Source organism: Coregonus lavaretus, assembly GCF_964263955.1.
Source record: "Coregonus lavaretus genome assembly, chromosome: 3".
In the NCBI taxonomy this organism is placed as follows: domain Eukaryota; kingdom Metazoa; phylum Chordata; class Actinopteri; order Salmoniformes; family Salmonidae; genus Coregonus; species Coregonus lavaretus.
Window position 1 is genome coordinate 73,194,548 of NC_139990.1, and position 23,156 is coordinate 73,217,703.

At 41.0% G+C, this 23,156-nt stretch overlaps 3 protein-coding genes across 3 annotated transcripts; 2 read left to right on the forward strand and 1 right to left on the reverse strand.

The window, feature by feature from the left end:
- Positions 1 to 3,481: 3,481 nt before the first annotated feature.
- On the forward strand, positions 3,482 to 7,416 carry LOC311110249 (calcium homeostasis modulator protein 6-like). The gene is made up of 2 exons (XM_084152989.1): positions 3,482 to 4,037; positions 5,080 to 7,416. Exons 1-2 carry the CDS (start codon positions 3,495 to 3,497, stop codon positions 5,506 to 5,508), a joined length of 972 nt encoding a protein of 323 aa, XP_084009115.1. The 5' UTR covers positions 3,482 to 3,494; the 3' UTR covers positions 5,509 to 7,416.
- A 418-nt stretch (positions 7,417 to 7,834) lies between these two features.
- Positions 7,835 to 11,412, forward strand: LOC311110801 (calcium homeostasis modulator protein 5-like). The gene is made up of 2 exons (XM_084153366.1): positions 7,835 to 8,570; positions 8,879 to 11,412. Exons 1-2 carry the CDS (start codon positions 8,028 to 8,030, stop codon positions 9,266 to 9,268), a joined length of 933 nt encoding a protein of 310 aa, XP_084009492.1. The 5' UTR covers positions 7,835 to 8,027; the 3' UTR covers positions 9,269 to 11,412.
- A 5,538-nt stretch (positions 11,413 to 16,950) lies between these two features.
- LOC311108630 (tetranectin-like) lies at positions 16,951 to 23,071 on the reverse strand (the record flags this gene model as incomplete). The annotated part of the gene is made up of 3 exons (XM_084151311.1): positions 16,951 to 17,067; positions 17,115 to 17,347; positions 23,029 to 23,071. The coding sequence occupies 3 exons, from the start codon at positions 23,069 to 23,071 to the stop codon at positions 16,951 to 16,953; spliced, it is 393 nt and encodes a 130-aa protein (XP_084007437.1).
- Between the last annotated feature and the right edge of the window lie 85 nt (positions 23,072 to 23,156).

Sequence of the window (23,156 nt, forward strand, 5' to 3'; positions counted from 1 at the left end):
TTATGTGTCTTGCCATAGAGATCTTGTGAGGACAGATGCTGGGAGACGAGAAGCAAGTACAGGGAGTGAACATAATAGTTACAGACATGAAACAAAACACGGACAGCGTCTGGACAGGGGAAACGTAACAACATTAATGCTGACACAGGGATCACAACTGAGGAACAGACGGATATAGGGGAGGTAATTAAACAGTGATGAAGTCCAGGTGAGTCCAATGAAGCGCAGATGCGCGTAATGATGGTGACAGGTGTGCATAACGATGGGCAGCCTGGAGCCCTCAAGCCCCAGGGAGGGGGAGCGGGAGCAGGCGTGACAGATCTGGCATTTACAACATTACACTGATAGGCCCAAGGCACTATAGTAATCAACTGCAATTCCAAACTTTGAACAAGCATATCTCCTGTCCCGTTTAAGCTTGAATTGTTGTCACTAATTGGCCAAATGGGGGGGCACCGCATCATTTGTGGGGGACAACATGTTTACTGTTGCCGTGATTTAATACATGTTATTAACAAAGTCTGTTCCATTTGAAGTAGAAATCGAAAATAAACTTTATTCGGCTGGATAACACATAATGTTTAATCATTTTGAAAGTACAGGACATAGGTTGACTTCTATGTTAAACCCCCTAGAGTTGATGTCCACGCCCCCGCGGAAATCTAATTAGCATAATAAAAAAATCCCCATCAAAATCTGTCTGCTAGAGATATTCCTTTTTTTGATGAGTCCTCTATCTATCTCTATGAACGCTGCACAATTCAGGCCATTTCCAAAGACAGTACAGCATGAAGATAGGCAGAAACTGCTTCTCCAATAGAAGTCCCCGATCACGCTTGTAGGCAATGTTGTGGCGATGTTGGCTAGCTAAACTCATGCGCATAAACACGTCATCGTGTCTAACGGTTGTCTCGCGGCGAACTGCGCATGTGCAATCAATCAATCAATCAATCAATCAAATGTATTTATAAAGCCCTTTTTACACCAGCAGTTGTCACAAAGTGCTATACAGAAACCCAGCCTAAAACCCCAAAGAGCAAGCAATGCAGATGTAGAAGCACGGTGGCTAGGAAAAACTCCCTAGAAAGGCAGGAACCCAGAAAGAAACCTAGAGCAGAACCAGACTCTGAAGGCTGGCCAGTCCTCTTCTGGCTGTGCCGGGTGGAGATTGTAAAGCCTTGTTCACACGCAGGCCTTAATGCTCAAATCAGTTCCATTTTTCAAATCCGTTTTGGAATACTGACTGTCCAAACAGCTTATCCCAGTTACTAATAAGCATGCACCCATTAAGAAAATAACTGTAAAAACTGTTAAATCCCCATGGATTGATTTGGAATTGAAAAATGGTATGGTTGAGAGGGATGAGGCAAAATAAATGGCAAATAAGTCTGGTTGCACAACCGATTGCAAACGTACTGCAAATTGTGAAATTATGTGACTAAACTGAATAAAAAGAAGAAGAAACTACACTATGAAACAAAGATAAATGACATAAAGAATGATAGTAAAAAGCTTTGGAGCACCTTCAATTACATTTTGGGAAAAAAGGCAAACTCAGCTCCATCATTCATTGAATCAGATGGCTCATTCATCACAAAACAGACTGATATTGCCAACTACTTTAATATTTTTTTCATTGGCAAGATTAGCAAATTTAGGCATGACATACTAGCAACAAACGCTGACACTACACATCCAAGTATATCTGACCAAATTATGAAAGACAAGAATTGTAATTTTGAATTCCGTAAAGTGAGTGTGGAATAGGTGAAAAAATTATTGTTGTGTATCAACAAGCCACCAGGGTCTGACAACTTGGATGGAAAATTACTGAGGGTAATAGCGGACGATATTGCCACTCCTATTTGCCATATCTTCAATTTAAGCCTACTAGAAAGTGTGTGCCCTCGGGCCTGGAGGGAAGAAAAAGTCATTCCGCTACCTAAGAATAGTAAAGCTCCCTTTACTGGCTCAAATAGCCGACCAATCAGCCTGTTAACAACCCTTGGTAAAGTTTTTGAAAAAATTGTGTTTGACCAGATACAAGGCTTTCAACAGACAGATGACAACAGACTTTCAGCACGCTTATAGGGAAGGACATTCAACAATCACAGCACTTACACAAATGACTGATGATTGGCAGAGAGAAATTGATAATAAAAAGATTGTGGTGGCTGTTTTGTTAGACTTCATTGCGGCTTTTAACATTATCGATCATAGTCTGCTGCTGGAAAAACGCATTATCTACAACACATAATCCATGTGTAAGTGTGTGTATAGTGCATATGTTATCATGTATGTGTATGCATGTGTCTGTGCCTATGTTTGTGTTGCTTCACAGTCCCCGCTGTTCCAGAAGGTGTATTTTTATCTGTTTTTTAAAATCTGATTCTACTGCTTGCATCAGTTACCTGATGTGGAATAGAGTAACACGTAGGCCCCTACTCCACTACACCTCATGAGTAAATGTCAGTTGGCTTTTCATAGCTGAGCATTCAGAGGTTGAGACAGCAGGTGAGAGAGAGAGAGAGAGAGAGAGAGAGAGAGAGAGAGAGAGAGAGAGAGAGAGAGAGAGAGAGAGAGAGAGAGAGAGAGAGAGAGAGAGAGAGAGAGAGAGAGAGAGAGAGAGAGAGAGAGAGAGAGAGAGAGAGAGAGAGAGAGAGAGAGAGAGCCTACCTAAGATCACACAGGACCCACGATAAGACAGGAGCAGAGGCATCATGCCATCAGATTTGTCCTGTTTAAATATATACACACAAACACACACACATATATATATATATATATATATATATATATATATATTGTTTTGTTTCTCTTTAAAACTACTTTCGCTAACCCAGATAGTTTCCCAATCTCCCAACCTCATAACTAGCTACGAAGAAGACATTTCAGGATATCAATCAAGTTAGAGTAGCTATCTTAGCTGGCATGCCTGCTGGCAAGGTTGGTAGAGTTTAGAAAAGCAAGCAATTACTAAATGTACTGAATAAGACTCACATTCCTTTCCATCTTTTACCCAGATGTGAGCAGAGATGCAGAGAAGCATGTTTTAATTTTTTATATATATATATTTTACCACCAGTCAGGAGGACACAGACAGCTCAAGAAGTATGCCTACAATATGCAGAAAAAGCTGTTTCAGGTGTTTGAAAAATGCTAGATTCTCCAATTTACAGATGGGGCCCAAGCACCCCTCCAGACCACCCCCCAGCCATCCTCACATACTTTGTGCCACTTCAGATTTTTGGGGCGCATGACGACTCTGCGGTGCAGGCATGGGAATTAATAGAATCCCCTCACTGTATCGTCCATAAATAAACTGTAGCCTAGTGAAGTGACTTCATGTTCACAACACCCTGAGTTGGAGGCACACCAGAGAGGACAGGCGCACCCAGACAAGGGAAGTGAAAGTATAGCTGTCACTTCTATTTATATGGTTCCCGTGATTTGCTATTAGCAGAAGTGCCTGTGAGTCCTGTGCGTCTGGAAAGATGGATAAGTTCAAAACTGTTCTTAAAATTGTTCAGAATCAGCAGACTAGTCTCGGGTTTGGTTTAGTTGCGTTGTTAACTGCATGCGGGGAACATATATTTTCGTCGGTGGTGTTCAAATGTCCTTGCAGCGGCTGGAACTTTTCATATGGCATGGTGTTTCTCTTAGTGCCTGCTCTGGCACTGTTGGTGTTAGGTTACATCATGAGCAATAAAACATGGAAATTGTTTACAGGTTTGTGTTTACGCAAATCCAAATTTTGTCGTTTTAAGTATTTTTGCGCCTGTGGGGTGGTCTTCTTTCAGATCACCACGACAGCAGTAGTTGCACCTGTAAGTTGGATTGCAGTCGCTTTGCTCAATGGCAATTACTTTGAATGCGCCATCACTGGAGTCAATGTAACGGTTTTCACAAACCACCTTTGCGATGGAAAGAGTCCGCAGTGCCAGGATGAACTTTATAAATTCCCCTGCGGGAGAGCCACCAATGTGCCACAATCTGACAGGGATGATGTGCTGGCAACCATCCGCGCTGAGTCGCAGGTGAGATAATATCCTTTCTTCTTTGTCCCATTTTACACACTTCTATATGTTTTAGTGGGCTATCCTTGTTTTTGTTCATGGCCTGTTGGAGTGTAGGTGATTCGACTGACGGGTATCAGATTTCTGTAAACAGTAATTGACACCACTGGATGTGTTCTGACAGCTAAGGGAGTTGTATTATATTTTAAACTGAGCCTCTGACATTATGAAGTACACATTTTTGCTTTGAAGGCAGTTGTTGCATCACAACAAAAGCAGAAGTGCCCCAAAGCAGAAGTGCCCTAAAGCATAGGCTACTTATAAGAATTCCATTGTTATAAAATGTCAGTTCTTCTTCAGTCTGACTCATTTTCTGTAAGACTTGTTCTCATTAATGTACAAAACTTCCCAGTGTTTCCCATATATTAATTTAGCAGTGGTGGGCCGCCACTGCTAAAGCATGGCAGCCACTACAAAAAATATGATGTGTTTTTTGGGGGGTTGGTAGAACGTTTTCAGTGTAAACTTAAAAGGCTAAAACCAGATATAAAGTATGTAGAAAAGATAATGGCGCCCCCATTGATTTTGTTAGAATGTTTGAGTCACTCAGATAGCATAAGAACATGGCACAAGCCCCATGACAAAATGTGTAGAATTGCAGGAAATTACCTTTAAAACAGCAAAATGGTGTCTCTGCAGCTAAGAGGAGGGCCTCTAAAATGTATGGTTGGAGATCGCACCATTGGCCACACCCGCTACCACGCTATGCTAACTTTGCCACCGCTGCTGAAAAAAATCCTAAGGGAAACACTGCTTCCTATTGTGTAAAGAGGTGGTGGATTAATTGATGACCAAAACACCTCTGAAATGAATCTACCATTCCTAAACAGTAAACTGCCCAAATACATTCCCCTGCTACCTGCTATTTTTATAGATATGGTTTGAGTTTGAGCAGTATACTGTATGTGGGTAATTATAACTGTGACATTAACTCAGGCATTCCAGGTAAGGGGTTAAGCAGAATAGTTGAATATTGTGTTGAATGTATTGGTTTTGATTTCAGGTCCTGGGTTGGCTACTGATCGCCTCCATCATGGTCTTCAACCTCCTGTTGATCTGCGTTGCCCGGTGTAACTCCCCAGTCAGCTACCTGCAGCTGAAGTTCTGGAGGGCCTATGCCCAGCGGGAGAGCGACCTGCTGGAAAGCTACACGGCAGATCACGCCGAAAAGCTTGCAGAGAGGAACCTAAAGAGCTTCTTCCAGCAGATGCCTCCAGACCCTGTCACCACCCCACCTAACCAGGCTTGGGAGAAGATCTCGTCCCTCTACAGGTTCAGCACCAGAGACCACTACTATAGCATCCTGCACAAGTACGTGGAGACGTGTCATGATCCTGCAGAGGCCAGGGACCACAGGATGTCGTCTGTCAGGTCAGACACTGCTAATCCAGCCGCGCTCGCCTTTGTGGATGAGGGCAAGATGATGCTGTGAATGGGCATGCATATGATCATAGGAACAGCAGTGACGGCATCACTATCATGAACCTATCTGTAATCATCATTCTTTTATCATCATAGTCATGACTCATTATAGAGAATTGTTGTCAGCATTATAATCTTCGTGATCATCATCATCATCATCATCATTATTGCTGCGCATCAGGGGATTTTTCGGTAGAAAGACCAATCACATTATCTGATCAACCACTCTCAGGCCTTCACTTGAATAACAATTCTTCCCAATTTTATATTGTTACTTGAAAGTTCACTCACTGTATCACCAGCGCTGCTTGCAGCTTTTTATTTGAAATTCTATGCTCAGAAGGGAAATAATCATTTTTAAAATAGTTTCTTTCTTTCTCTTTTACTTTTCTGTTCTCTTCAGTATTTTAATGCTCCTTAGACTTGGCCTACATACAGGTGGTCTGTGGCATTAAACAGGAAACGCATGATCTGGTTCTATGAAATAAGGTGCATATTTACTTCCTGTAAGCTAGTGCACTGCAAAATACTTTCAAGGAAAAGCCTGTTACCAGTAGCATCTTTATGACGCTAACCCACAATAATATTCATATGGACCTTACAAGCTTGGTTTCCAAAGTATTTCTGCGTTATTGTTATTTATATTATTGCACTGTAAACTGACCATTGCCACAACCATTGCCACAACCATTGCCACAACCATTGCCACAAGTGAACTGCGATGAACATCAGCTCTGAATTGAATGTAAACTTAGTGTAATTGTTAGATTCGTATCTCTCTGTAAAGCTTAAGTAGTACTAGTCAGAGATCGGCAGTATTTCTGTTACATGTACAGTATTTGACATACATATTTCAATTACTTTTGAGTATTATATACATTTTTATTTGTAACAAGATACTTCAGAGAATGGTATTTAGTATTTTCAAAATACTAAAAATACTTTTAAAACAAAAAATGTATAGTGGTTCACAATTTGGTGGCCCAATATCACCCCACATTTGCTGCATTGGTATCAGAAATCTTATGGTACTATCGTGTGAGGCCATGGGAGTTGTTGTTGGATGAGTAGAGGAGCTTGAAAGAAAGTTAAAGCACAAGTATGAGTTATGAGGATAATGCAGTGAATTTGGTCTAAAAGGGGAAAGTAAACTTGACTTTGAAAGGGAACACACTATGTTATTGCCACACTGTCACTGTACTCGCACTCATTCGGGAAGTGAGTCCTGTGCCTCGACTTTCTTTCAAACACCTTTTCACCTTCACCTGCACCTCTGATTACTTCACACCCACAGTATCTCATTTCTGACACCAATGCAATGAATTTGAGGTGATAGGAGGCCACAAAGCTCTGAAGAATAAGAGATACATTGATACATTGGTCATTATGGTATTTTTCTAATTTGTAACAAGATACATTTTGATGTATCTTTGCCCATCTCTGGTAGTAGTAGATTAAGTACCTGATGTGCCTAATGTGGCAAGTACAGCCCTGTTAAAAGCTTCTCTGTGGGAGAAATCAATGCACTCACAGGCCTTTTAGGGTGAGGAGACTATAGCTCCATCCTGTGGGAATTGTAGAGCATAGAAACTCATCACAGGCTTCTACAGGAAGTGGGAGAGGACATGATATGCATCTGCATGAGTTTGCATAGCTCAGTATTAACATTATTGTTGATTTCCATTACATTTTTTAAAACTGCTAATGAATGCATTGTAGCCTTAGTGCTGAAATAACACATTGCTTCCTGTGTGTGTGTTTTGTGCCTGTAAAAGAAAGGGAAAGAAAAAGAGAGGGCGAGAGAGAGAGAGCAAAGGTTGGTTGCATATACTGTATAATGTTGTATCTGGGTCAAGCTGTATGTGCATTTAATACAGATAATAAATCATGGTGCTGAAATCACTGTGCTGAACTGCTCAACTAACAATTTAAATGAATCTGGTTAAAGTGAAGATATGTTTCTTTTTCTGACAGACTGCATGACCCTTTGGCTGCTTGTCATATGACATCACTCTCAGAGGACAACGGCAGCTGCATGGTCTGAAGTCAAAAACCAGATCTGCAGGATCTCAGCCAGTTTGGTCACTGCTGTTTTATTACCCACGCATAGGAAAGGAGCGGGGAGTGAGAGAGAAAGGGACATTTAGAAGGAAGAAAGAAGAATCAGGGTGAGGTTTGAGAGTGGGAGAATACAGACAATCTCATTGGATTAAGTGGGCGGACAAGGGCGGGAAACAGAGATAAAGTAAGGAAAAAGAGGGAGGAGTTGTTGGGGAGGAAGAGTGAAAGAGAAAGAACAGAAGGGAGGGAAAGGGAGGGGCAGAAACATGCTCAGAAGGGCTTCAGTGTGTTTGTATTTGCCTTTGGCTCAGACAGTACAGGGAGTGGAGTGAGTGTTGGATACATACATTCCAAAAGTAGCCGTTCGCGTCTAAACTATTTCACCACTGTATTGTTCTTCTAATTGTCTATTCTCTTTGCATTATTTTGGTTTTTGCGGAGCGTGAGTGAAAACTCCTTGTCGACACCATGGATAACTTCCAGACCGTCCTCCGCTTTTTCATGAACCAGAAGGCCACCATTGGCTACAGCTTCATGGCCCTCCTGACCGTCGGGGGAGAGCGGATCTTCTCCATGGTCTCCTTCCAGTGCCCCTGCAACCACGACCAGAACTTTGCATACGGCCTGACCTTCCTGCTGGGCCCAGGCCTGGTGCTGCTGGTGCTGGGTCTCTTCTTCAGCAGCAAGCTGTGGCGCCTCTACACTGGCTGTTGCCTCAACCCCATGAAGCTGTGCCCCAGGGGCAACTGCTTCAACTGCCTCAAAGTGTTTGTCAAAATCTTCTCCGGTGCCTGTGTGGCCCCTATCATGTGGCTGTGTGTGGCACTGTTGAACGGGACCTTCTACGAGTGTGCCGTCAGCGGGCTGGATGAGAACCTGGTGGTGGATCTGTTCTGTAAGAACAAGACCTTGATGTGCCGGGAGGAGCTGGCCCGCGTGCCCTGCAGCAAGTCCAAGCTGCCCAGTGACGAGAGCATGGAGCTGTTGTTCATGTTCCGGGCTCAGTCACAGGTGAGTGCAAGCAGCAATCAGACCCTGTTTGTGACTTTTGTATGGTGGAATAATGTCATATTTTTCACTGTCAATGGGTTATTGATACAGCTGCAAATGCTGGTACGAGTCAGACCAAAATGAAGGTGTGATTCATTGATTTACTTTACTGTTTGTAATTCAACTGACAGTAAAGCAACAGTATTGAAGAAGTTTATTATTAACAATTATTATTATTAATGAATTATTATTATTATTTTCATTTTAAAAACTGTTGGCATTGTTTATTCATTTTATGTGAGTTTTGGTTCATGTCTGTACATCCCCAGATACTGGGCTGGTGTATCATCATAATTTCAGCCGTTCTAGGGCTCCTCGGGACCTGCTACACCAACTGCCGCTCGAAGGTCAGCTACCTGCAGCTCACCTTCTGGAAGCGCTACGTAGAAAAGGAGAAGGAGCAGTTCGACACATTCGCTATGGAGTACGCATCCAAGCTGGCCGAGAGGAACCTAAAGAGCTTCTTTGAGAACCGTGACCCGGAAATATTCCCATTCCCCAACCACAAGGCCTGGGAGGAGGTCTCCGCCCTCTACACCTTCTCCAAGAGTGAACAGTACTACAGCACCCTGCAGAGGTATGTGGAGCGTGATGACCGAGACTACAGCCCTGAGGAAAGACCAGTCATGGAGCTGGAGCACGGCATAGAGATGAGCTGAGAGAGGGGCGGATAATGGCATATAAATACATATCAAGAGAAGAATGCAGGTGTATTTCACGTACACTACATTGGGACATTGTTTGACCCTTTCTGTTGAAAGTGTATGAATGATAGTGTATCCTATTTGTTAGACCTTTATAAATGACATGCAGTAGATTTAATCTCACGGACTGAGGAGAAGCGTTGTTGCCTGCATTTCCCCCAAAGCACTGACATCTACACAGAACACCATTCAGAAAGTTATTACCAGTGACACAGAAGTGATTACCAAAGAATGCAGCCATTGCAGAAGTGGTAAAACAGTAGGGCTTCTTGTCTGCTGTAACCCACAGTTCGTGAGTGTTCATGAACACTAGCTGATTCAATGTCCCTGTCATAACAAACACTTCTATTTGAAAAAGTCTCCTCTACCCCTCTTTAACATGCCTTTGAGGCATTTCATTCCCTTTACTGATAGATAATGGTAGGAGAGCTATTGTAAATGTATAGTTTTAATAGGGAATTTTGTATGTAATATTGCTCCACAATATGAATGCTACATGCATGACAGAGTTGTAACATGCAATTTGCTTGAAATGTTTACACAACTCAATGTTAACATAATTATGACAACTTCAGCACCACCTTAAAGTGTATTTTTATGGCAGGACAAGTGAAACAGCTCACTTTATGTTGTATGGTAATATTGGGATAACTAGTATTGTCCAAACAATAATTTTCGGTCTGCCTTTACTGCCGTCCTGTTCAGTTATTCATGTCAATAGTAGTCAATAACTCACACATTAAGAGGTAATAAATCATGTATGACATGTGGGATATTCTCACAGGATTCAACAAAAAATGTAGTGGCCCCTGTTTTTCCCCCCTCCTTTCTAACATCTGTAAAATCGCTGACATGTAATGTGTAAGCACTAAATAAACCTGTACATAGAACCTTATTTGGACATGTTGCATTATGCCTGATAAAACCCATTTTAGGGTGGTGAGTTTGTGTGTAAAAACTGTCCACATTCCACCATGTTTGACTAAGAGGGGAGAATGCAGCCATATCGGTGTAGCTACAGTGCCTTCTGAACGTATTCATACCCCTTGACTTGATCCACATTTTGTTGTGTTACAGCCTGAATTCAAAATTGATTAAATAGATTATGTTTCTCACCCGTCTACACACAATACCCCATAATGACAACATGTTTTTATGTTTTAAATTCTTCAAGCTGGTTGTTGATCATTGCTAGACAACCATTTTCAGATCTTGCCATAGATTTTGAAGTAGATTTAGGTCAAATTGTAACTTACTTGGCCACTCAGGAACATTCACTGTCTTCTTGGTAAGCAAGTGTAGATTTGGCCTTATGTTTTAGGTTATTGTCCTGCTAAAAGGTGAATTCATCTCCCAGTGTCTGGTGGAAAGCAGACTGAACCAGGCTTTCCTCTAGGAATTTGCCTGTGCTTAGCTCCATTCCGTTTTCGTGTTTTTATCCTTTAAAACTCCCTAGCCATTAACGAATACAAGCATACCCATAACATGATGCAGCCTCCACTATGCTTGAAAATATGGAGAGTGGTACTCAGTAATGTGTTGTATTGGATTTTCCCCAAACATAACACCTAGTATAGAGGACAAAAAGCTAATTGCTTTGCCACATTTTTTGCAGTATTAAGTTAGTGCCTTGTTGAAAACAGGATGCATGTTTTGGAATATTTTTTATTCTGTAGAGGCTTCCTTCTTTTTACTCTGTCAATTAGGTTAGTATTGTGGAGTAACTACAATGTTGTTGATCCATCCTCGGTTTTCTTCTATCACAGCCATGAAACTCTGTAACTGTTTGTTTTTTTGTACCCATCTACCAATAAGTGCCCTTCTTTGCGAAGCATTGTAAAACCTCCTTGGTCTTTGTGGTTGAATCTGTGTTTGAAATTCACTGCTCAACTGAGGGACCTTACAGATAATTGTATGTGTGGGTAGTCATTCAAAAATAATGTTAAACACTATTATTGCACACAAAGTGAGTCCATGCAACTTATTATGTGACTTGTTAAGTATATTGTTACTCCTGGACTTATTTAGGCTTGCCATAACAAAGGGGTTGAATACTTATTGATTTATAAAAAATAAAATAAAAACATAATTCCACTTTGACATTATGGAGTATTGTGTGTAGGCCATTGACAAAATGTAATCCATTTTAAATTCAGGCTGTAACCAAACAAAATGTGGAATTCCAGCTACTTCTGAAGCAGGTGCCCTAGAAATTAATATGTAACCCTGTTAAGACATTTGTTTATTACAAAAAGCTAATGTTGATACAAATACCTGTCATTGTAATTACAAAGGCATTTGTGGAATATTAGGTTTCTACGTTGGGTAAAAGCACTATTTTCCTATTGAGAGTAAGTTAGCAGGTTGTTAGCTAGATAACTGAACTAGGTGTAGGTCTAAAGAAATTGTTAGCGGCCCGTGAGTAGTACTCACTGGGCGAAAAGAGTCAATATCAATGGATATCTTTATCTATATATTTCCGGATAGATGTCCTTTTATTAGATACAGTATAAGGAGTAGACATGTTCCAGATACGCAGATTCTCCAGATTCTCCATAATGGGACAGTTTCTACATGCATCCAATCCGGACCTCCAAAATCTCCCTGCTACCAGGGAGATATTTGGGGTGAGATACATTCAAGACACGCACCTGATGCCCGCTTACATATTTGTAGAATATTCTAACTCCGGAAAGGAACATGCTGACATATCTAAGCCTTTATACTCAGGCATGAACGAATCCACATACTGAAATGTATCATATCTGTAGTCATTACCTGATCATTTATGTATCTGTATTTCTCAAAGAATTCATAATTACAATAAATATCCTTACCTGATATGTGAATCATATATATTTTAATGTTTCATCTTGTAGGTCTGATTGAATATGTGCTAAATCTGACTTCGAAATGTCCAGCGGCCAATTTATTTTACCGGTTCAGGTGGCGAAAATCATTGTGCTTCTTCATCCAAAAATGATTCAATCTCTATTCAATCTTCCCTACCCTGGCAGTCATTCTGAATGCAGGTTGCGGGTGATTAAACATTCCACTTGTTGCATATCCTAACTCTGGCTGGATTCCAATAGGAATTACACATCACTTTGCAAGCCGGCATAATGTGACTTGCAGGCCTGATGTGGCTTGTAAACCAGGGGTTTCCTAACACCACTGTGTTAAAGTATAACTAGGCCTTATGATATATAACTAGGCCTTATGATATACAGTGAGGGAACAAAGTATTTGATCCCCTGCTGATTTGGTACATTTGCCCACTGACAAAGAAATTATCAGTCTATAATTTTAATGGTAGGTTTATTTGAACAGTGAGAGACAGAATAACAACAAAAAAATCCATAAAAACGCATGTAAAAAATGTTATAAATTGATTTGCATTTTAATGAGGGAAATAAGTATTTGACCCCTCTGCAAAACATGACTTAGTACTTGGTGGCAAAACCCTTGTTGACAATCACAGAGGTCAGACATTTCTTGTAGTTGGCCACCAGGTTTGCACACATCTCAGGAGAGATTTTGTCCCACTCCTCTTTGCAGATCTTCTCCAAGTCATTAAGGTTTCGAGGCTGACGTTTGGCAACTCGAACCTTCAGCTCCCTCCACAGATTTTCTATGGGATTAAGGTCTGGAGACTGGCTAGGTCACTCCAGGACCTTAATGTGCTTCTTTTTGAGCCACTCCTTTGTTGCCTTGGCCGTGTGTTTTGGGTCAAGGGGTGGCGGTAAATATTTGTAAACAACAGCTGGGGCATGAAATCTAATACTAAGGAAGTCTCTAGGTTTTGCTCGCCTGAGGTAGAGGATCTCATGATAAGCTGTAGACCACACTATTTACCAAGAGAGTTTTCTTCTATATTTTTCGTAGCTGTCTATTTACCACCACAAACCAATGCTGGAACTAAGATTGCATTCAATGAGCTGTATAAGGCCATAAGCAAACAGGAAAACGCTCATCCAGAGGCAGCGCTCCTAGTGGCCGGGGACTTTAATGCCGGAATACTTAAATCCGTTCTACCTAATTTCTACTAGCATGTTAAATGTGCAAAAAGAAGAAAAAAACTCTAGACCACCTTTACTCCACACACAGAAACGCGTACAAAGCTCTCCCTTGCCCTCCATTTGGCAAAATCTGACCATAATTCTATCCTCCTGATTCCTGCTTATAAGCAAAAACTAAAGCAGAAAGCACCAGTGACTCGGTTAATAAGGAAGTGGTCAGATGACGCAGATGCTAAGCTACAGGACTGTTTTGCTAGCACAGACTGGAATATGTTCCGGGATTCTTCCGATGGCATTGAGGAGTACACCACATCAGTCACTGGCTTCATGAATAAGTGCATAGATGACATCATCCCCACAGTGACCGTACATACATACCCCAACCAGAAGTCATGGATTACAGGCAACATCCTCACTGAGCTAAAGGGTAGAGCTGCCGATTTCATGGAGCGGGACTCTAACCCTGACGCTTATAAGAAATCCCACTATGCCCTCCGACGAACCATCAAACAGGCAAAGAGTCAATACAGGACTAAGATTGAATCGTACTACACCGGCTCCAACACTCGTCAGATGTGGCAGGGCTTGCAAACTATTACAGACTACAAAGGGAAGCACAGCCGCGAGCTGCCCAGTGACAGCACAACCGCGAGCTGCCCTGTGACACAAGCCTACCAGACGAGCTAAATCACTTCTATGCTCACTTCGAGGCAAGCATGCATGAGAGCATCAGCTGTTCCGGATGACTATGTGATTTACATTTTACATTTTAGTCATTTAGCAGACGCTCTTATCCAGAGCGACTTACAGGAGCAATTAGGGTTAAGTGCCTTGCTCAAGGGCACAACGACAGATTTTTCGCCTAGTCGGCTCGGGGATTAGAACCAGCGACCTTTCGGTTACTGGCACAACACTCTTAACCACTAAGCTACCTGCCGCACCATGTGATCACGCTCTCTGTAGCCGATGTGAGTAAGACTTTTAAGCAGGTCAACATTTACAAGGCCGCAGGGCCAGACGGATTACCAGGACGTGTATTCCGAGCATGCGCTGACCAACTGTCAAGTGTCTTCACTGACATTTTTAACATGTCCCTGACTGTTTCTGTAATATCAACATGTTTCAAGCAGACCACCATAGTCCCTGTGCCCAAGAACACTAAGATAACCTGCCTAAATGACTACCGACCCGTAGCACTCACGTCTGTAGCCATGAAGTGCTTTGAAAGGCTGGTCATGGCTCACATTAACACCATTTTCCCAGAAACCCTAGACCCAACTTAATTTGCATACCATCCCAACAGATCCACAGATGACGCAATCTCTATTGCACTCCACACTGCCCTTTCCCACCTGGACAAGAGGAACACCTAAGTGAGAATGCTATTCATTGACTACAGCTCAACGTTCAACACAATAGTGCCCTCAAAGCTCATCACTAAGCTAAGGACCCTGGGACTAAACACCTCCCTCTGCAACTGGATCCTGGACTTCCTGACGGGCCGCCCCCAGGTGGTAAGGGTAGGTAACAACACATCTCCACGCTGATCCTCAACACGGGGGCCCCTCAGGGGTGCGTGCTCAGTCCCCTCCTGTACTCCCTGTTCACCCATGACTGCATGGCCAGGCACGACTCCAATACCATAATTAAGTTTGCCGACGACACAACAGTGGTAGGCCTGATCACCGACAACGATGAGACAGCCTATAGGGAGGAGGTCAGAGACCTGGCCGTGTGGTGCCAGGATAACAACTTCTCCCTCAATGTGATCAAGACAAAGGAGATGATTGTGGACTACAGGAAAAAAAAAGAGGACTGAGCACGCCCCCATTCTCATCGACGGGGCTGTAGTGGAACAGGTTGAGAGTTTCAAGTTCCTTGGTGTCCACATAACCAACAAACTATCATGGTCCAAACACATCAAGACAGTCGTGAAGAGGGCACGACAAAGCCTTTTCCCCCTCAGGAGAATGAAAAGATTTGGCATGGGTCCTCAGATCCTCAAAAAGTTATACAGCTGCACCATTGAAGCATCCTGACTGGTTGCATCACTGCCTGGTATGGCAACTGCTCGGACTCCGACAGCAAGGCACTGCAGGGGGTAGTGCGTATGGCCCAGTACATCACTGGGGCCAAGCTTCCTGCCATCCAGGACCTCTATACCAGGCAGTGTCAGAGGAAGGCCCTAAAAATTGTCAAAGATTCCAGCCACCCTAGTCATAGACTGTTCTCGCTGCTACCGCACGGCAAGCGGTACCGGAGCGCCAAGTCTAGGTCCAAGAGGCTTCTAAACAGCTTCTACCCCCAAGCCATAAGACTCCTGAACAGCTAATCATGGCTACCCAGACTATTTGCATTATTTGCCCTCTTTAACGCTGCTGCTACTCTGTTTATTATCTATGCATAGTCACTTGAACTCTACCCACATGTACATATTACCTCAATTACCTCGACTAACCGGTGCCCCCGCACATTGACTCTGTACCGGTACCCCCTGTATATAGCCTCCCTACTGTTATTTTATTTTACTGCTGCTCTTTATTTTTTATTTTTTTATTTTTTTAACTTAGATCTTTTTTACTTAACACTTTATTTCTTAAAACTGCATTGTTGGTTAAGGGCTTGTAAGTAAGCATTTCACTGTAAGCTCTACACCTGTTGTATTCGGCGCATGTGGCAAATACAATTTTATTTTATTTATTCTATTCTAATATGTGTGAAATGCTTGATAGTGTATGTGATGTAAACAGAGATGTGTACTTTCTTGGGGACCTGAATATTGACTGGTTGTCATCAAGCTGTCTACTCAAGAGGAATATTCTCACTGTAACCAGTGCCTGTAATCTGGTTCAGGTTATTAATCAGCTTTGCACACTCTCAAGAGTGGCTAAGAGTTGAGGAAAGACTGCATCGCTTCTTCATATGTTGGAAATTCCAAATTGTTTGCGTAGTGAACTTACACACAGCACTGACTCACACACTTACCCCACCAGACATTCCACCAGGGTTATTTTCACAGTCCCCAGGTCCAGAACAAATGCAAGGAAATGTACAGTATTATACAGAGCCATGATTGCATGGAACTCCCTTTCCTATCATATAGCACATGTGAACAGCAAACCTGGTTTTAAAAATTAATAATAAATCAACACCTCACCGCACAACACCTATCCCCCATGTGACCTACTTGTTGTGTATGTACTGCCATGTATGTGTAAATGATAGATGCAAACACACACGCACACTACATGTTCATATTTTTAAATGTATGTAAATTGTAAAGTATTTTTTCAGTAATGTCTTCTTCGTTATTTGTCGGACCCCTGTCAGACTAGCTGTTGCCATTGGGGATCCTAATAAATTACACATTTTAAAAAGTCTGAAAGAATATTAATGTATAAAGAGGGCATAATAGTACTGTGTAGCATCCCTTGCAGCATTGGATTTTTTGTGTAAAATAGGTTACTTTTAATCATGTTGGTTCCACATTTCCACATTTCAAACCACAGTGGTGAGACAGGTTATAATACAGATATTACAGAGATTATTGTGCATGCATTATATTTCCATATAGTGTAGATGTTGAGACTGATACAACAGAATAAAAGTATTTGGCTCTCAGACTATGTTGAACTCGCAGACAGACACCTTCTCAGCACGACAGCTCTCATCGAACCACTTTCCATTGGCAGTGGTGGAAAGAATGGCACAGTTGTGGGTACGTCCACCGTCTGGTTGGTAATGTCAGTCTCCCAGTTCTTAAAGCGCAGGTTGGTGCCCGCCTGGTCGAGCAATTCCCCCTCAGTCCCCATGTCATTGATGCTCAGCCAAATGTGTTCCTCTGGGCCGATGCTCCGGCGGACGTAGTTGACGAGTTGATCGTTGTCATCCCCTGTCAGAGGGGTGCTGATTGTGCCCCCTTTAGCAATGCAATCATCGTAGGCTGTGTGGTAGTTCTTCTTAGCGGCATCGGCCAGGAAACACTTGCCAATAATCTTGATGCCTTTCAGGCAAACTGGAAGAAAATGTATATCAAAGTCTGATTATTTGTACAGCTCAATATCCACAACATCATCACAGAAAACTTTGGGTAAAAATACAAGATAATGGCAGAGACTGTAGCTCTCAGATCCGTTCATATGTATTGGACTGCCATACAGTGCCTTCAGAAAGTATTCACACCCCTTGACATTTTTACAGCCTAAATAAAAAAATATTAAATAGAGATTTTTTTCGCTGGCCTACACACAATACCCCATAATGCCAACGTGGAAATATGTTTTTCGAAATTTTTACAAATTTATAAAAAATGAAAAGCTGAAATGTCTTGAGTCAATGAGTATTCAACCCCTTTGTTATGGCAAGCCTAAATAAGTTCAGGAGTATAGAATGGCTTAACAAGTCACATAATAAGTTGCATGGACTCACTCTGTGTGCAATAATAGTGTTTAACATTATTTTTGAATGACTACCTCATCTCTGTACCCCACACATATAATTATCTGTAAGGTCCCTCAGTTGAGCAGTGAATTTCAAACACAGATTCAACCACAAAGACCAAGGAGGTTTTCCAATGCCTCACAAAGAAGGGCACCTATTGGTAGATGGGTAAAAAAAAAAGAATGCAGACAATAAATATCCCTTTGAGCATGGTGAATTTATTTAATTACACTTTAGATGGTGTATCAATACACAGACACTACAAAGATACAGGCATCCTTCCTAACACATTTACCAGAGAGGAAGGAAATTGCTCAGGGATTTCACCATGAGGCCAGTGGTGACTTTAAAACAGTTACAGAGTTGAATGGCTGTAACAGGAGAAAACTGAGGATGAATCAACAACATTGTAGTTACTCCACAATACTAACCTAAATGACAGAGTGAAAAGAATGAAGCCTGTACAGAATAACAAATATTCCAAAACATGCATCCTGTTTGCAACAAGGCACTAAAGTAATACTGCAAAACATTTGGCAAAGCAATTAACTTTTTGTCAAGAATACAAAGTGTTATGTTTGGGGCAAATCCAATACAACACAAACTGAGTACAACTCTCCATATTTTCAAGCATAGTGGTGGCTGCATCATGTTATGGGTATGCTTGTCATCGTTAGGGACTGGGAAGTTTTCCAGGATAAAAAATAAATGGAATGGAGCTAAGCACAGGCAAATTCCTAGAGGAAAACCTGGTTCAGTCTGCTTTCCACCAGACACTGGGAGATGGATTCAAATCTACACTGGAGTTGCTTACCAAGAAGACAGTGAATATTCCTGAGTGGCCGAGTTACAGTTTTGACTTAAATCTACTTGAAAATCTATGGAAAGACTTGAAAATGGTTGTCTAGCAATGACCAACAACCAATTTGACAGAGCTTGAAGAATTTTGAAAATAATAATTTATTGCAAATATTTTACAATCCAGGTGTGGAAATCTCTTAGAGACTTACCCAGAAAGACTCAGCTGTAATCACTACCAAAGGTGCTTCTACAAAGTATTGACACATGGGTGTGAATACTTATGTAAATGAGATATTTCTGTAATTCATTTTCAATACATTTGCAAACATTTCTAAAAACATGTTTTTATTTTGTCATTATGGGTACTGTGTGTAGATTGGTGAGATTTTTTTCAATATTTGATACATTTTAAATTCAGGCTGTAACACAACAAAATGTGGAATAAGTCAAGGAGTATGAATCATTTCTGAAGGCGCTGTATATCCATTGTTTAGGTGGAATGGAATATTTGTATACTGTATATTTGACTGTGATATGTGGTTGTCTCACCAAGCTGTCTTAATGTGAATGCACTTACTTTAAGTCGCTCAGGATAAGCGCATCTGCTAAATGTTTTACATACAGATCTCATATTACTGTATTTAATTATTTATTTTATATATAAAGTAACAGTGAAAAGTTTGGACACAACTACTCATTGAAGGGTTTTTCTTTATTTTTACTATTTTCTACATTGTAGAATAATAGGTAAGACATCAAAACTATGAAATAACATATGGAATCATGTAGTAACCAAAAAAGTGTTAAACAAATCAAAATATATTTGAGATTCTTCAAAGTAGCCACCCTTTGCCTTGATGACAGCTTTGCACACTCTTGGCATTCTCTCAAACAGCTTCACCTGGAACGCTTTTCCAACAGTCTTGAAGGAGTTCCCACATATGCTGAGCACTTGTTGGCTGCTTTTCCTTCACTCTGCGGTCCAACTCATCCCAAATCATCTCAATTGGGTTGAGGTCGGGTGATTGTGGAGGCCAGATCATCTGATGCAGCACTCCATCACTCTCCTTCTTGGTCAAATAGCCCTTACGCAGGCTGGAGGTGTGTTGGGTCATTGTCCTGTGCGCCGCCCCATGGGTCTCCCGGTCACGGCCAGCTACGACAGAGCCTGGATTCAAACCAGGATCTCTAGTGGCACAGCTAGCACTGCGATACAGTGCCTTAGACCACTGCGCCACTCAGGAGATCACCAGCAAAGCACCACCACATCTCCTCCTCCATGCTTCACGGTGGGAACCACACATGCAGAGGTCATCCGTTCACCTACTCTGCATCTCACAAAGACACGGCAGTTGGAACCAAAAATCTCAAATTTGGACTCATCAGACCAAAGGACAGATTTCCACCGGTCTAATGTCCATTGCTTGTGTTTCTTGGCCCAAGCAAGTCTCTTCTTCATATTGGTGTCCTTTAGTAGTGGTTTCTTTGTAGCAAATCGACCATGAAGACCTGATTCACGCAATCTTCTCTGAACAGTTGATGTTGAGATGTGTCTGTTACTTGAACTCCGTGAAGCAATTATTTGGGCTGCAATTTCTGAGGCTGGTAACTCTAATGAACTTATCCTCTGCAGCAGAGGTAACTCTGGGTCTTCCTTTCCTTCATGTCTTAAAGTAATGATGGACTGTCGTTTCTCTTTGCTTATTTCAGCTGTTTTTGCCATAATATGGTCTTTGTCTTTTACCAAATAGGGCTATCTTCTGTATACCAACCCTACCATGTCACAACACAACTGATTGGCTCAAGAAATACATAAATTCCACAAATTAACTTTTAACAAGGCACACCTGTTAATTCTTTTTTTTTTCTTTTTTTTTTTCTGGGGGTAGATCAGCTTAATATTGCAGATTGATTGTAACTTCTATCAATGTAATTGTCTGCATCACTTCCAAATCCCCCATGTTTTTTATATATATACTCCCCTTTATTACTTTTCAACCCCGCCATCCTTTCCCTACTTGGGGTAAATTAGTGAACAACAATGCCCAGGCCTCTACTTCCAGCCTATACTTACTATCTACACCTTATGGACACAGTCAATTTTACAATAATTATATTTTATTTGTTTTTGCTCCTGAACTTCTTCTACTCTCAACCTCTCCGATCATTTTCATGATGTCCATCCGGTTTGCTTCTATATGCCATATCTTTCTAACTGTGCTCTTTCCCAAAAGCTCCCAACATACAACCTATATACTTATTATGGACACAGTATGCTTACATTATTAGTTATCTTGTTATTATTTGTTGTTATTTGTTATTAGTCCCATCCTTCAACTCCATTCAATACCTCCCATCTATCTCATAACACCATCCATATAGGATTTCTATTTGCCATATATATTTCCACCGTACTGTGATGTTTTACAAAAGTTCTGAACCTTTCTATTCTCATTGCTTCTACAGATTGTGAATTAAAAAAAATTTTTTTTGCTAAAAGTATTATTATATTATTGATCGATTGACTATGACTTTTCAGATCACCCAGTAATGCTATCTACAACGTTAGCTCCAGGTAAATATTGCAATCCTTTAGCCATTCCTGGACCTGTGTCCAAAAACAAATGGACAGAACCAAAACAAATGATCTAATGATTCTGTCTCTTCACAGCAAAATATGCAGAGCTGGGAAGATTGTATCCCCCATATAAATAACATTCTATTGGTAGCAAGAATTTATATAATAATTTAAATTGAAATATTCTAATTTTTGAATCCGGTGTCGTTTTGCGTGTCAGTTCATAAACACTATGCCATGGGATTGGTACGTCAAAAATCTCTTCCCAACTATTTTGCAATCTATATGGGACGGCTGTCAATCCTTTGGTCCTTAAGTGAAACTGATATACTTTTTTTATTTATCACAGTTTTCCTTAACCAATTATGTTCTTTAATGCAAGGCCGACAGAAAAGTTCCTTACTTTCTCCCCCTTCCACTTTCCTCTTCCACTTTTGCGGTAAGGCTGCAATTATTTGGTTGTAGTCTTGGGTAGAGCAGACATTTCCATATGTTTTTGTTAGCTGCATGTGCGACATAACTCCACCAGTCCTACCGATGACATCATTTACGAAGATTATACCTTTTTTAAACATTCTGTCAAAAAATAAAGGTTTTTTTGTCAATTAGTATATTTGAATTTAACCACAATATTTGTTGCATTATTTGTTCTGTCATTTCTGGAGGATTAAATTGAAATTGCAACCAACTTTCTATGGCTTGTTTTAGAAATAGTGATATCTGGGAGATGATTTCCTTTTCAAATAACTGAAAATGAGTTGTTGTAATCTGAATAAAGGGAAAAAGGCCATTCTTGAACATTGGGTGGGACAATCTTACTAATTTGCTTGAGAACCAGTTCGGATTTAAGTATAACTTTTGTATGACTGAAGCTTTTAGTGATAGGTCTAATGCTTTAATATTTAATAATTTCTGTCCTCCGAATTCATATTCATTATATAAATAGGCCCTTTTAATTTTGTCTGGCTTGCCATTCCAAATAAAATTGAATATTTTTTTCTCATATAATTTAAAAAACTGTTCGCTATGCGTAGGCAAGACCATAAGCAAATAGGTAAACTGGGATAATACTAAAGCGTAAATCAGGGTGATTTTTCCACAAATTGACAGGTATTTACCTTTCCATGGTAGTAAGATCTTATCTATTTTTGCTAACTTTCTATAAAAATGTATTGAAGTGAGATCATTTATTTCCTTTGGGATATGTATTCCGAGTATATCCACATCACCATCAGACCATTTTATTGGTAAACTACATGGTAATGTAAATTCTTATTTTTTTCACACCTGTTAATTGTAATATCTTCCAGGTGACTACCTCATGAAGCTGGTTGAGAGAATGCCAAGAGTGTGCAAAGCTGTCATCAAGGCAAAGGGTGGCTACTTTGAAGAATCTCAAATATAAAATATATTTGGATTTGTTTATCACTATTTGGTTACTAAATGATTCCATATGTGTTATTTCATAGTTTTGATGTCTTCACTATTATTCTACAATGTAGAAAATAGTTTAAATAAAGAAAAACCCTTGAATGAGTAGGAGTGTCCAAACTTTTGACTGATATATATATATTTATACACTACATGACCAAAAGTATGTACTCGTCGAACATCTCATTCCAAAATCATGGGGATTAATATGGAGTTGGTCCCGCTTTGCTGCTATAACATCCTCCACTTTCTGGGAAGGCTTTCCACTAGATGTTGGAACATTGCTGCGGGGACTTGCTTCCATTCAGCCACAAGAGCATTAGTGAAGTTGAGCACTGATGTTGGGTGATTAGGCCTGGCTCGCAGTTGGCGTTCCAATTCATCCCAAAGGTGTTCGAAGGGGTTGAGGTCAGGGCTCTGTGCAGGCCATTCAAGTTCTTCCATACCGATCTCGACAAACCATTGCAGTATGGAGCTCACTTTGTGCATGGGGGCATTGTCATGCTGAAACAGGAAAGGGCCTTCCCCAAACTATTGCCACAAAGTTGGAAGCACAGAATCGTCTAGAATGTCA